At 51.4% G+C, this 13957-nt stretch overlaps 4 protein-coding genes across 4 annotated transcripts; 2 read left to right on the plus strand and 2 right to left on the minus strand.

Moving 5' to 3' along the window:
* Positions 1-3287: 3287 nt before the first annotated feature.
* Positions 3288-5871, minus strand: LRP88_05791 (Zn(II)2Cys6 transcription factor domain-containing protein; the record flags this gene model as incomplete). The annotated part of the gene is made up of 2 exons (XM_083242336.1): positions 3288-5686; positions 5742-5871. The coding sequence occupies 2 exons, from the start codon at positions 5869-5871 to the stop codon at positions 3288-3290; spliced, it is 2529 nt and encodes an 842-aa protein (XP_083101272.1).
* A 626-nt stretch (positions 5872-6497) lies between these two features.
* Positions 6498-7845, minus strand: LRP88_05792 (beta-lactamase/transpeptidase-like protein; the record flags this gene model as incomplete). The annotated part of the gene is made up of 3 exons (XM_083242337.1): positions 6498-6913; positions 6968-7265; positions 7321-7845. 3 exons carry the CDS (start codon positions 7843-7845, stop codon positions 6498-6500), a joined length of 1239 nt encoding a protein of 412 aa, XP_083101273.1.
* A 693-nt stretch (positions 7846-8538) lies between these two features.
* On the plus strand, positions 8539-10542 carry LRP88_05793 (flavin-containing monooxygenase; the record flags this gene model as incomplete). Its single annotated transcript, XM_083242338.1, has 5 exons — positions 8539-8656; positions 8746-8830; positions 8965-9976; positions 10026-10041; positions 10094-10542. 5 exons carry the CDS (start codon positions 8539-8541, stop codon positions 10540-10542), a joined length of 1680 nt encoding a protein of 559 aa, XP_083101274.1.
* A 1095-nt stretch (positions 10543-11637) lies between these two features.
* LRP88_05794 (uncharacterized protein) lies at positions 11638-12643 on the plus strand (the record flags this gene model as incomplete). The annotated part of the gene is made up of 2 exons (XM_083242339.1): positions 11638-12084; positions 12269-12643. 2 exons carry the CDS (start codon positions 11638-11640, stop codon positions 12641-12643), a joined length of 822 nt encoding a protein of 273 aa, XP_083101275.1.
* Positions 12644-13957: the final 1314 nt, after the last annotated feature.

Raw genomic sequence — 13957 nt, forward strand, 5'->3', positions numbered from 1 at the left:
GGTTCTTGATCGTTGGAATTGACACCAATCGAGTCATGATAATGGCCCAAGTTCTTACACACCCTGGTAATACTGCAATACAGACATGAAGACTCCGTATTGTAGCATTCATTCATGACATGACAATGTAGCCTTGGGAGCATTTTGAGCTGATAGATCCCTTCCTCTCACCCTGCGAACCCCTGGGCATGGCCTGGCCTCCGCACTCGCCAACAGCCTCCTATCGGATTTAGCGACTAGATCCAAGCGCAAAACAAGACTTCAGCATTCCAAAGTAATGTCTCGGCCCGACAGATGCTTCATAGCTGCCCATTAGTCTGTCATAAAAATGGTGAAGCACCAGCTGGCCCACGGCTCCCCCGAAGGAACCATATCGTGCCACTGACTGGTCTTATTCCTTCTAGCACAGTAGACTTTTCAAAAAAATTTGCCACCTCAATGCGACCAGTCACCTCATCACAGGTTGGGGCCAAGATGGTTTCCTTGTCTGGGGCAGATCTTGTCATTAACCCACTGATCCCACTCGCTAATCACGCTCCCCGTCATTGATTATCTCTCTGCATCTTCTGCAGCTGCCTCAAGAGGTTGCTCGTGTTGCGTAATTGCCAGAGACCTATCCATGGATATATCACAGTGAGCTGACGCAAAGTATCATCCCCAGATGGGACTGCCATTGGTAACGAGGCGTTGTAATGGGCATCCAGATAACCTCATCGACCAACAGGAGACATTACCGATCCTAGTGAAGGCGAAAACTCGTCGAGGGAAGACCTTGAACCACGGGTCCCGGCAGGGTTATGGGGAGATGATGGAGACAACTCTCTTGAAACCTAGCAAGCCCCTCGATTTCCGAGATGCCCGATTCGAGGATCACGCCAGGGCCAATGGCATCTAGAATCCCCAATCTGTTGCGTAATTTGGACTGGGCCTGGACTGGGCATCTCCGCATCGGCTGGGAGTGGCAATGATGAAGGGACGGGCATCAGCTCCACACGTAATCAGGACACCGTCTTCATGGATTGTGGCTTCTCACACTCTGTCTCCTCATCTCGGTGATGCCGCGGCGGCTGTTGAGGGAAGAGGCAGTTGCGGAGACTCAAGCCCGAAGAGTTGGGTCCAGCTGGTGACATTCGCTGGAAGACTAAGCCGGTCCTCTGTCCCATCACTCCGGGATAGAGAGTCTGGGCCAAAGCTTAGATGTACCCGCTTTCAGTAAAGTTGATAGGAGCCGGACATCCTGCTTGGTTGCCTTGCCTCTAGTCGTACTCCCCATCGTATTTGTCCACCAGTCTTGCTGGGTCGCGGTCCCTGACACGCGATCAGAGTCGTCAAGGCGTGTCTGGCAACCAGACAATTTCAACAAGTTGCAACAGACAATTGCTCCCCTTTATACTTCTTTTCGCTTGAATATGATAATTGACAATTTCCAAGACTTCCTAGAGGCAATCGTGAATCTATCTGGGAGTCTACCGCTTCAGCGCTTCGAGCTTCCCTCCCCAGAAGCCATGGGCGTATCTCGGCTTAAGCTAAATCTCGGCTCGCGGCGGCTCGAACATCCTTCCTGGGCATCATCTTCCCCAGACCTCCTATCCCAGTCCTTGACTCAAGAAACTCAATCTAAACTGAATCCTGCAGGGTCCGCGGGGGCTATCTTGAATCGAGTTTGTCAAAGGGTGTATAAAGCATGGCATCACCCACCCTCGTAAATCCGGAGAAGCGATTCCCGCTGCTTGGGCGTCAATGCATCGGAAGGGCCGAATGGTGGTTCAAGAGATGGGATGCACAAGTGGCAAGGAAGGCACCATGTCGTGCGACAGTGTGATAGTGACAATTGGAAACAAAGAACCTCACTTACTATGTAGTATTAGCTTGGCTCTGGGTACTTGTGAGCTGTTTACAAACTCCCTTGTGGGCAACACGGCATTGTTTTCCCCGGCACCCTTGAGCCTGTATCTTGGGGGTTTGCCACAGTCTGTCGGCATTATTGCCCAACATCTCCCAGAGCAGACATGATTCTCGATGGCCCATGGCCTGTCGGCTCCATTTAGATGAGAAGGCCTAACACAACTCTTAGAAGGCGATCAAACTCATGGACAATACGAGCCCCCAACTCCCCCCAAGCCCATGGCGGCGTCCAGAGCTCGCCAAGTGACACGCCTTTTGATGGTCTAGAACAAACCAGGTTCCTAGATCACGCCTCTCGGTGACTCCGGTACTATCAGTGGCGTCTCGCAGGGTGGCAGGCCTCGAAGCTCTACTACACTACAATGATTCCGCTGCCAATCGGCGCAGAAGACGGCTTCCCCATGGAGTCTGACATGAAGCAGCCATTATCCCATACGGAAAAGTGCGAACCAGGCGACAAATCCATGGATTTTAGCAATACTCAACACAACGGACGTCACCGTTGTTGCTGCGCCTGGAAGCCCAAAGTGAGGATGACACAGGAGTTGACAGGCAAAACTATATTTATAAGGAGGTTCAACCTTTACTCTACCAACCAAAAAAACAACACAAAACACTCGACGCCTGACCAGGTAGTTAACTCTTCCTCTTCCTCAAAACAAACCCAAATCCGCAAACTTAATAAATCACCTGACCGGGCGTCACCCAAAAGGGATCTCTCTTTTTGCCTTGTTGAACCCCTACAGACTCTCTCGATAGCCATATAGGCAAGGTTACCCTTTACTCTCCCATCCTAAAAGCACAGAGGGCTCAGCGCCTGGTCAAGTGGTAAAAATCTCCTTAAAATCCGCTCCTAAAAAAATAAAACCACTCTTTCATCCGCAAAACCTAAATCCACCTCTGACCAGGCGCTATATAAAAAACAAAGCCATCCACCTAAAAACCTCTCTTTTTGGTGTTTGTAACTTTTGCAAGATTGACGCGCCGTGATGGAAAGGGTCGTGGTGGCCTGGGAGTTGAGAAGTTATCTCGGTTAGCCCATGACTCTCCATAACCACCAGGGTCTTGAACAGATGCACACGGGTGAGAAGACACAAACACGGCAATCATATAATATCTAGGCCTCGTAGTGAATAATTCCATTCTTGTTTTCAGAAGGCAGCCTTAGCAGGAGCCAGGCACTCGCATCCGTAGTCACAGGGTCCTTGTAGTGTGTTATTACTTATCAACATCAAATTCGCTTCAAAAATCCAACAACTCCTAATTAAACAACAACCAGCCTTGATTCAGCTAACATCACATCAAGAACCCCAACCGCCCATGCAAAAAAACAGATCATTATTGCCTTGATCATATTACAACCCCCGAAAACTCCAATAAAATTACATCTTTAGCTTATGAATCGCCAAAGACAACCTATCCGCCACCCTCCTCGCCATATCCGACTTCTTACCCAGCAGCCACAACCCCTTTGTGCACTCATCCGCCCGGGCAAGACTCTCCTGGAAGCTCCCCCTCGTCGTGAGCCCAAACTCGAGGAAATCGTTGGCCTCGCTGATGAGGAGGACCGCGGCCTTGGAGAAGGCGCGGATGAGGATGATGGTCCATGGTTCGGTGAGGATAGTGGCTTCGTTTACGGCGTCGTGGAAGTGTGATAGCGAGGGTGATATCATCCCTGTTGTGCCTCTGTCCGGGGTAGAGACTTTTGCTAGGTCTGATAGCTCTCTCGCGCTGGCTTCTCGTATCCTTGAAACCATCTTGCTTCCAAGACGTCCATAAGATACAGAAGCAACGCCCAGCTCGTTCTCGTCCACGTACTCGATCAGGTCCGCCAACATGAGAGCAGCCAAATGCCAGTGACATGATATACACACGAACCAACTCTGGATGCGTCCTGGTACAGCCTCGTAGTCGTGGAGTAGCTCCTTGAAGAAGGCCCCGTGGGTGAGGTTCCAGTATCTGAAGACGGATATCGAGTTGCGGATGATCTGTTCGACCTTTTCTCCCCTGCCTCCCTTTCGGAGAATGTTTTGCAGGTACGAGACGTGCCGGTAAAGTAGGACCTTGACAGGCGCCGACTTTGTGACAGCTTCCGCCGCAGCTTCGTATGTGCAGGGCCAGTGAACCATGCGATATGGTTGCTCAAGACTGTCCTGGATAAACAGAGGGACATTCCACTGTCCATCTGGTCCTTCAGGATGTTGCCGAGCATCGTCATGTTGACTCTCAGCATCAGAGACGACCACCGGCCGCTCGTTCATCGACGACGACACCGTGTCAAACATTATACTTAACCAAAACAACAAGCCAACGGTCCCCCGATCTTCTGGGCTCATGATGGAAAGAGAGTCGCTAGCTTTCTTCCCGCGACGGAACCCGTCCAGACCTCTCCTTGTTGAGTCAAACTGGAACTTTAACGTATGCATCTTTCGAGCCGCCCGTTCCATCATGACCGGTGCACCATCGCGAGCAATGATGTCGCCTAGCTCAGCCATCATCGAGTCCGCGTCGAACCTCCTCTCTTGACCAAGCAAAAAGTCGAATCCATCAGTCCCAGAGGTCGAATCGTCATCGCGACTCCATGGCTTCTGCGTCAGACCAAAAACCAGCTCCGCACAGGCTACTCGGTATGACTCAACGTCGGCGACATCCTGCAGAGCCCTTTGTGCCTGCTCCCAAAAATGCTTCTGGATATTCCGATCAAACTCTTCCGAGATCTCGTCGAGAAAGTCTTCTGGTCGGTCATCCTCGAATGGATCGCCAAAGGAATGATAGCGCTCTCGTTGGCGACGACTCCCTTGAGCCCACTGGGTCGCAAAGGCCATGATGGCAAGGTGGAGGGCCCTCGTGGCCGCTTGGTCCTCGGATCGGGTCAACTGTATCAGCTTAGCAGACTGGGCCACTCGGTCGAGTCTCTGTGTTCGGATATAGATTCTGTTCGTCCATGAAGCACCCCATTCAGAATGTGGACTCGTGTTGGAGCCAGGTCTATATGGACACGTCACTTCCGTCAGCCAGCAGCTAAGGTTGTGCTCCAAGACGTCGTGATAGATCTTCAACAGGTTGGTAGAGATGAACTGAGTGTTGGACCGCGCCATCATTGACTGGTCTATAGAGAAGGGGGATAGAGAGCCGGTCTGGTGCGATGACCAGCTCCGTGACGTGCGACGGCGTTTTTGCCTTTGCCGACTCTTGTCACTTCCAAGTCGACTAGATCCGGAGCGAGAAGAGCGACTGGGAGGAGGGATCGGTTCAATTTGCTGCGAGGCAGAAAGGGAATCGTCGAATTGGACTTCAGGTGGCGCTTGCGAACAGATGCTCTCCGGTCCAACGGATAGATGATGACTCAAGTTGTCAGCCAAGTAATCCGACGACGACGACGTGGCTTCCTCAAACGCCGACATGTTAAAGTCATGGCCAGGGACGTTACTCTCTGGCGGCACGGAACCAAACGGGAGGGCACCGAGAGACCCTTCGGGGAACGATAGATCGAGGTTCGGCAGTTCCTGACTGAACAGACCCTGTGGTGGGCCCTGAGACGGCCCCGGTTGACAAGCAGGAATGCTGAAGCTGGCAGTATCTGTTATCGCAGGCTGAACCTCGACATCCTTGCTGCTGCTCTGCCTCCGCTTCCCCGGTATGATGCACTCCAAGCTCGAGTCCTCACGCGCGGCGGCAGCCAGGGCGGCGGTGATCTGGACCTGGGACCAGGCCCAGTTCATGGTGCATTGCTTCTTGGTCTTTGTGCAGTACGAGCAAGGCCGAAGCTCAGCTTCCGAGGCTGAGGGATTTAGTAACGGACGATAGGAGCACCGGGGAAGGGCGGGGGAACCCACCAGGCCTCTTGCCCAGGACGATGGTCCCGTTAGAGAAGCTGTCGTGATCCGGGAGCTCAAGAGGAGGGGCGTCGCAGGCCCTTTTAGACCTCCTGCACTGGTCGCATGCGAGCTTTGTCTGACGCTTCATGACGCGTTACCGTGGGCGCGACGGACTCGCGACAGGTATATATGTCGATAGAGGTAGGACGGGACAAGGAAGAGAAGAGGGCATCAGCCAATAAAAGCACGCGATATGATTTTATCTCTCTTTTCTCAGCATTTCCAAGCAGGAACAAGATTGCGGAAGAAGGCCGAAAAAAGCTGGGGACAATCTGCGAGTTGAGGGCGGGGGGAAAAACCCGAAACCGAGAAGCCCCTTATATTTTTGTGGAGCAACAAGCTCCGCTTCTCCGGGGTCGTCCCCACCAGGATGGCATCTTCCCCGCGTTTTTCTCTGCTGCGTGATGGATGGGTGATACGTCAGAGGGAGGGCGGAGGTTGTTCTTTTGGAAGGATGCATTGTAAAGGAGGAGAGCCGTCGAAACTTTCTTTGGACGAGGAGACGCATTCATTGGATCTACAAGGCAAGGGTTCTGACGGGCCCCTGTTCTCCGACGCTGCCGAGTTTATCCACGTGTCCTCGAGCCTGACAGTCTTGGATCTTGTCTCGAACTGGAAAGGCAAGCTTCAAATTCATCCGAACGTTTAAGCGAGGTTACTCTAGTGAAGCACGTCCTATTCTCGCGTCCTGATCACGTCTCGAGGGTATGGTATCTACTTGATCGCCTTGTAAATCTCAGCCTCAACCTCGGCCCAGAGCCCAAGAACCTTGGCATCCGCAAAAGGCAAAATCTGACTGCAAACCATGCCCGCAACGCCATTCTCCCTATCGCACCACCACCAGAGGTTCGCCAGACCAGCCCAGTGCACCGTGCCCTTTGATCTCCCCGTGCCTCCGCCGTTGGACATCATGAAGGTTAAACCCCAGCCCTGCGGAGGGTTCCCCGACACGGGGTACAGCTCGGGGATCGGGTTGGTTAGATCCGGCTTGGCCGCCGGGATGAACTGCCGAGATGCGTTGGGGAACTTTTCAATCTGGTTGCGGAACATTTCATCCACTGTCTCCTTTCGAAGGATCTTGGCCCCTGTTCGAGGGCATGTTCCATCGTTGAGGAGCACCGCCAGAACCTCTGCCGTAAATAGTCAATAAGCCGAGTCCCTTATCACCAAGCGAAAAAACTTACTGCAATACTCCTGTGGCTGCGCAAACATGCCTGCTCCTCCGCTGTTAAATATGGCAGCCGTTTCAGACTTGTTATCAGGGTCCACCACGAGTGGCAGCCTCAAGAGATGATCTCTTGGCCGAAGCTTCCCGTCGGGGTCCCTCGCGTGCATGTAGGCCAGTTTAGATCGCATATCCTTGCCGGGGAGCATAGACATGTTCTTGATGCCCAGGGGCTGAAACACGTGCTTCTGGAGATAGTCGTTGAGCGACAGCCCACTGACTCGCTCCAGGGCCAAGCCCGCCCAGTCGATGCCCACCTAGAGATGATCAGTATTTTATGCAGTGAGATCGGTTCATGCAAGGGCCACTTACACCATATTCCCAGCCTTCTCCAGGTTGGAACACCAGGGGTATCTTGATGTCTTCAAGACGACCCGAAAACTCATCATACCCGGCAGGAAGAGTCCAATCCCTCAACCTCTCATTGAAGAAGGTATACGCGCATCCAGAAGTATGCGTCAACAACATGCGAAGAGTAATAGCCCTCTTCTTGTCCTCCAACTTGCCATCCTTGTTCAAAACCTTGAGCTCCTTGAGTTCAGGCACAATCTTCTCCGTCTGCTCCCCGTCATCGAGCTTGAGCAACCCCTGCTCGACCAGTTGCATGACGGCAACACCAGCAAGCATCTTTGTGCAGGACGCAATCCAAAACACATTCTCAAGCGTCATGGGTTCCTGGGAGGCGACTCCTCTCTTCCCCGCTGCGTGGGCAAACAGCTCCTCGCCGCTTCTGTCAACCACGACGACAGACGTGCCGGGGATACCTGCAGTTTGATCTGCGCAGGCCCCGTCCACGATGCCTCGTAGCTTGGTGACGACGTTTGAATCGAGGGGCATATTGAATGAATTGATATGTGTCTGAGTAAAAAAGATGGTACGAATACTAGTGAATACTTGCCACAATAACATATGCACCTCAGTCTCTACTCTGCTATTTATCCTCTCCCCTCACAAAGTCCCACAACTTTGTCATGTGCTCGGACACACACATGTCTCAGTTGGAACCCAACGCCAACGACGATCCCCTTGCCCCGGCAAGCGGACCCGCCTCCGCAGCTGAAGTGCGGTTTCACCACCTACCTAAACTGAGGGGTAGCTATTCAGGACGCGGCGCCGCTCCCGGGGTGGACGATGATCCTAGCTCGGCAGATGAGCTTTCCCCACGCCAAGGAAACCGGGGAAAGACGCGGGGAGAGGAGGTTAGATACGGGCTGAATCTGGAGTTGTAGTGTTGCACTGCGTTGCAGCAGGACGCAATGCATCCTCATGAATGTGACCAAGTTGCGGCGGACGGGAGCCCGATCTGTTGCAGGACCTTCCGCAATCTTCTGTGCGTACAGATGAGGACAAGGTTTCTTTGAGTGTTTGATGCGGCGTTGCGAGTCATAGAACAGAAACTGTTAAATAGGACGTCTTGATCCTCATCAAGTTCATGTATCATCACTCTCAACTCATTCAAGCATTCTAATACCAACTTTCAGCATCTTTCTACTCCTTTTTTAAACTCCTCTTCACATCACAGTCTCCAAAATGGGTGAAAACGTTGCTATCCGATCCAACGAGTTCAACACCAAGTTGACTGCCTACTCGACTACCCAACATGGCAAGGATATCGACGTTGATGCACTCATTGTAGGAGCTGGCTTTGGTAAGTCACTTCCCATCACTACTGCTTTTTACGATTACGATTCTCTTCTCGATTGCGCCATTGAATCATGCAAATACTGATATCAACAGCCGGCATCTTCATGCTCAAGACTCTTCGCGACCGTGGACACAAGGCCGTCATCTTTGAGGCCGGCAACGACCTCGGAGGCACCTGGTAAGTACCCACGCCGGTCAAGCAAAAACTGGCACCTTGCATACACGTCCTATGGGGCCGGTGGCCTTGTGATCCCCCACCTGCATACTTCGCCCCTCATATCCGAGTACATCTCCACTAACACGAGTGTCAAGGCGCTGGAACTGCTATCCCGGAGCAGGTGTGGATTCCGAGGTCCCAGAGTACCAGTTCAGCTTTCCAGAGACTTGGAAGACCTGGAACTGGTCGAGCAACTATCCCACCTACGATGAGCTCCGCGCATACTTTGATCACGTCGACAAGGTCCTTGACATCAAGAAGGACTGCTCCTTCAACACTGTCGTCGTCGGCGCAGAGTTCGACACAAACACTGGTCGGTGGAGCGTCAAGACCGAAGATGGCCGCACCGCAAAGGCAAAGTACCTCATCCTTGGAACCGGCTTCGCCGCCAAGCGCTATGTCCCCGACTGGCCCGGCATGGACAAGTTCAAGGGTGTCATTCATCACTCGTCCTTCTGGCCCGACTATGAAGTCGATGTCAAGAACAAGCGCTGCGCCATCATCGGCACCGGAGCTTCTGGCGTCCAGATAACCCAAGCCTGGGGTCCTGTCGCCGGCGAAGTCAAGGTCTTCCAGCGAACTCCCAACCTGGCTGTCCCCATGCGTCGAAGGAAGCTCACCGCCGAAGAGCAAGAGCGTGAGAAGAAGTGGTACCCCGAGCTTTTCAAGTTCCGTGAGACCAGTTTCGCCGGCTTCCACTACGACTGGCACGAGAAGAACACATTCGACGACACCCCCGAGGAGCGAGACGCCTTTTACGAAAAAGTCTGGGCTGATGGTGGCTTCCGCTACTGGGTCGCCCTGTACAAGGATAACCTCTTCAACCCAGAAGCCAACAAGGAGTCATACAACTTTTGGCTCAAGAAGACGCGCGCCCGCATCGGCGACCCCCGAAAGAGGGACCTCTTGGCTCCCGTCGAGATGCCTCACTACTTTGGCATCAAGCGTCCTTGCCTCGAGTACAACTACTACGAGCAGTTTAACCGACCCAATGTGGATGTTGTGGATATCAAGAACAACGCCATCAAGGAGTTTACCGAGACTGGCATTACTCTTGCTGATGGTACTCACCACGAGTTTGACGTGATTGCTGTTGCTACAGGATTTGTAAGTTCCTTCGATCTTGATATTTTGAACAGCTGCTAACAAGATATAGGATGTTGTCACTGGAGGTTTGTCACATGAAATGTCAATCATCACTCGAGCCAAGCTAACTTCTCACAGTCATGACCCAACTCGGCCTCAAGAGCACCCACGGCACCAAACTCCAGGAAGAATGGGTAAAGGGCGCCAAGACCTACCTCGGCGTGACAACCAGCGGCTACCCCAACATGTTCCACATCTACGGCGTTCACGGCCCAACCCTCCTCTCCAACGGCCCCTCAACCGTCGAAGTCCAAGGTCGCTGGATCGCCGACTGCATCGCAAAGATGGAGAACGACGGCATCAAGTACATCAACCCCAAGCAGGACGCGGCCGACAAGTGGAAGGAGCACGTGGTCGAGCTGAACAACAGGACCTTGTTCCCGACTACCAGGAGCACTTACATGGGTGGTTCTATTCCTGACAAGGTGGTCGAACCTGTTTGTTACTCGGGAGGTATTCCGGCTTACAAGGTTGAGATTCGGGAGGCTTTGGATTCTATGAAGGGGTTCGATGTTGTCAAGGCCTAAGTGAACAAACGAAAACAATTAGTTATCCTTGATAGTTCTGTTTATATGCTTAAAGTATGTTATTAGTTCGATTATTTCTGTGCAATTTGGAGTCGGTGTTCATCATGAAAAATCAGTCTGCTATCAGAACAGATTAATGAAGGAGCCTGAAGAACCTTCAGTTGATATAGCTCCAAGTGTGGTGCAACATCCTTCCCAGAATCACAAGCAGAAAGAAGTTGAACGTATCCTTTCTTACTTGTTTGGGGTTCGCTTATGGAAATGTCATTATTGGCCATTGGTTGCTAGGGAGGTAAGCTTAAATCGACCGTAGGGTTAGTACGGAGTGACATTAGCTGGGCGCAGCCACAAACACTTCCCAATCTGTGAGGTACCAATAATAGCATAAATTGCATATTTTTAGACACATCGACACACTGCAAAGGCCTCAAGCTTGGTCCTTGACAGCGGGTGTTAGGATTACCGGTACAGGGGCAGAGGCAAAGAAGCTCCATCTCGTTGATCCTACAAGCTCTCCTTTCCAGCCCACGCAGACGTCACAACAAGGGACAATTTCCAATACCGTAGTGGCATTGCGAAAACCATGACCACTAGCATCTCTATAGATTACCGTTGGCGGCAAGGGGGCACGGTTCTCAAGTCGCGACATAAAAAGTTACCCTTACCCGAAAAATACGATTAAATCTAACAGGCTGGCATGTGTGGTGCATGAAGACCAAGTTGTAATGCTCGGAAGTAGAATTCGCCCGAAATCAGCCTTATCAAAGCAGCTTCTAAATCCGGCAAAACCAGTAATACAAATAAGTCCATTTTATTGCATCTCGAGTGCTAGAATCGACTGCTTCGCCAGGTCAGCCGCACCAACATGCCGCTATAAAACGCCTCGCGGCCCAATCCAATTTCCCGCACTGCTCAGCCGCAGCATCTGTGCTGCCTACGGTCCCCGATTGGGTAAGCTTCCCGTAGGGAGCTGAGCCTCCGTATTCTCGTATTTCGCATTCCTCGGGAGGACACTCACATCTCGATATTTAAGATCCCCATCGGCCAAGCCTGCCTTGGCATCAACTCTAATTCCACAACATCAAATCAACAACCATGGCCAATACAGACAAAGCCGATACAGAAACACTCGTCCTCAACGATGTGCAGAAACCTCTCAAGACGCTCCAGCTCTATCGTCGGGCTGCACTCGGCAAGAAGCATCTCTTTGCAACATCAACCGCCGACGCAGCAGAATACTTCATCGTCAACCCCGTCCCGCAAAAACACCACGACACATGGCGTCCCATCTTGTACAAAGGCGACAACCCAAAGTACACGTCCAGCAAAGCCATAGCCCGCGCGCGTCGCACCAGCATGTGGAATTCATTCCGTCTGCAGGTCGGCGACGGCGTGCACGAGATCATGGAGAATAAGAGGAGGAAGAAAGAACAGAGGGACTATAGGATTGGGCAAAAGTTTAGAAAGTGGTTCTGCTTGGGGCCTACGCCGCCGAAGAAGGAACTTGAGGAGCAGCAGGAGGTTGAAGGTCTTGTTTTTCCGGTTGAGATGAAGAGGAGTGGTTTTCTAAGTAGGACTCTGAAGTGGGGGTTGGGTGGGCAGGAGTATAGATGGACTGGAACGAGGAGGTTCAGAAGTGGGAGGACCAAGAACTGGAAGGGCATAAGCCATGACTTCAAGGTATGTCCTCTGATCGACACAGGGATCAATACTAACTTCTCTTCAGCTTGTCAGCTCTGACGGAACCGTCATTGCCACCCTTGAAAAGGACCGCTGGGCCACATTCAGACGATCTGAAAAGACGGGACAACCGCCCAACAAGAAGAAGGAATTGCTTGGGGCCCTCCGCATCTACTCATTGCCAGAGTGCAACACGGAAGATCTCCAACTCCCAGCCGAATACGAAGCTGCAATGAATGGCGAGGTATCGAAAAAGAAGAAGAAAGAAACGGCAAAGTTGAACCCAAAGGGCCCCCATTCGGGCAACCTCACAGAAGAGGTGATTGTGTTTACTTGCTGGATCGCAGTAGAGGGAGAGCATCGGCTCCGATACAAGGTGTTTGATCTGCTTGAGGAGATTGCCGAGTATTTCAAGGAATGATGAGGGCAAGAACAGCATGGATTAAAGCCTCAGAGCTGAGGGTTGGAACGTATGGGAAAAGGACAGTGAGGATTTTCAGGGTAACGGTTGACCACGGCACATTTTTCTTTTGTATAACATCAGCAAGAATGATCAGCGATAATCTCATTTGTTTAAAACGTTTGTCCTCCTCTTAAGCATGCTCTTGAATTAAAATTTGGGGCCAAAAGTCTGCGAACACGCCACCCCAGCCCCCCCAATTGCATTTTAACCACACAACTTCACTTATACACAACTTTGCGAAATAAAGGTCAATTAAGAAGATAATTATACCAGCTTATAGCCCTGCTTTCGCTCTTTAATACTTTGTATACCAACCCTTGGCTCGTCGCACGGCTGCGAGCCGATGAGGGATTGAGTCAATGAGGGTGGTAATTTGCTCTGGAGTTATTGCATCCCACGCCTTCTTCAGGCATTTGATCAATTCTTCCCTGTCAGCCTCATTATCCTTTAATTCTTCTAAGTGAGGGAACATCTTCCTCATATTGGCCTTGAGAGCTTTCCATACGTGCTCAATGGGGTTAAGATCCGGCGAGTGTGCCGGCCAGTCAATAAACTCAATGCCGTGCTCCATTAACCACGCCTGGGTTGATTGAGCTGTATGTATTCGGGCATTATCTTGCTAAAATCGTCGTGTGCCATTATAAATAGGAAGTAAACCCTCTAATAAAGCTTATTGATAGCTAAGAGCCGAGTATCCTTTCCGCTTTGCCTGTTGATCGCGCTCCATGATAATAAGGTGCGATTTTCCGCCTCTCCAGATCGCTGCCCAAACCATGATCGATATTTTACTCTTCCCATAGACCGTGATATTCACAAATCCCCTCAGAAACTTCTCGTGAGGTTTCCGGAAGAGCCAGCCGCGTTTATAGTTAGGTTGCGACTGTACGGTTGATTCATCTGAGAAGATTATCTCGAGGGTGGGTTAGCTTAGTGAACTTTGACCAGACCAAAATAATACTCCATCTTTACATAGCCATACCTCCATCAATTCATCTTCTTCGCCGGCCCAACCTTCTGCCCATTGTAGCCGCTGTTTTGCTATTTCTTTTGATATAGGTATCCGCTGCATAGCTCTCCATTTGCGACCGTAAAATGTGCGGACAATTCGCTTGATTGTCGTACGCGATATATGACCACCTAACGCGCCAACTAACGCGTCATATGTAATCCTGCGGTCCTTTTTAAGTAAGATAATAACATACTTAATATCAGATGGCGTAAGCTTCTTTGGCCGGCCTTCACGGGGTTTCTTTTTAATCGTGCCGTCTTCTT

Source organism: Fusarium phalaenopsidis (genome assembly GCF_050370095.1).
Source record: "Fusarium phalaenopsidis strain FUZ10S chromosome Unknown contig_32296, whole genome shotgun sequence".
In the NCBI taxonomy this organism is placed as follows: Eukaryota; Fungi; Ascomycota; class Sordariomycetes; order Hypocreales; family Nectriaceae; genus Fusarium; species Fusarium phalaenopsidis.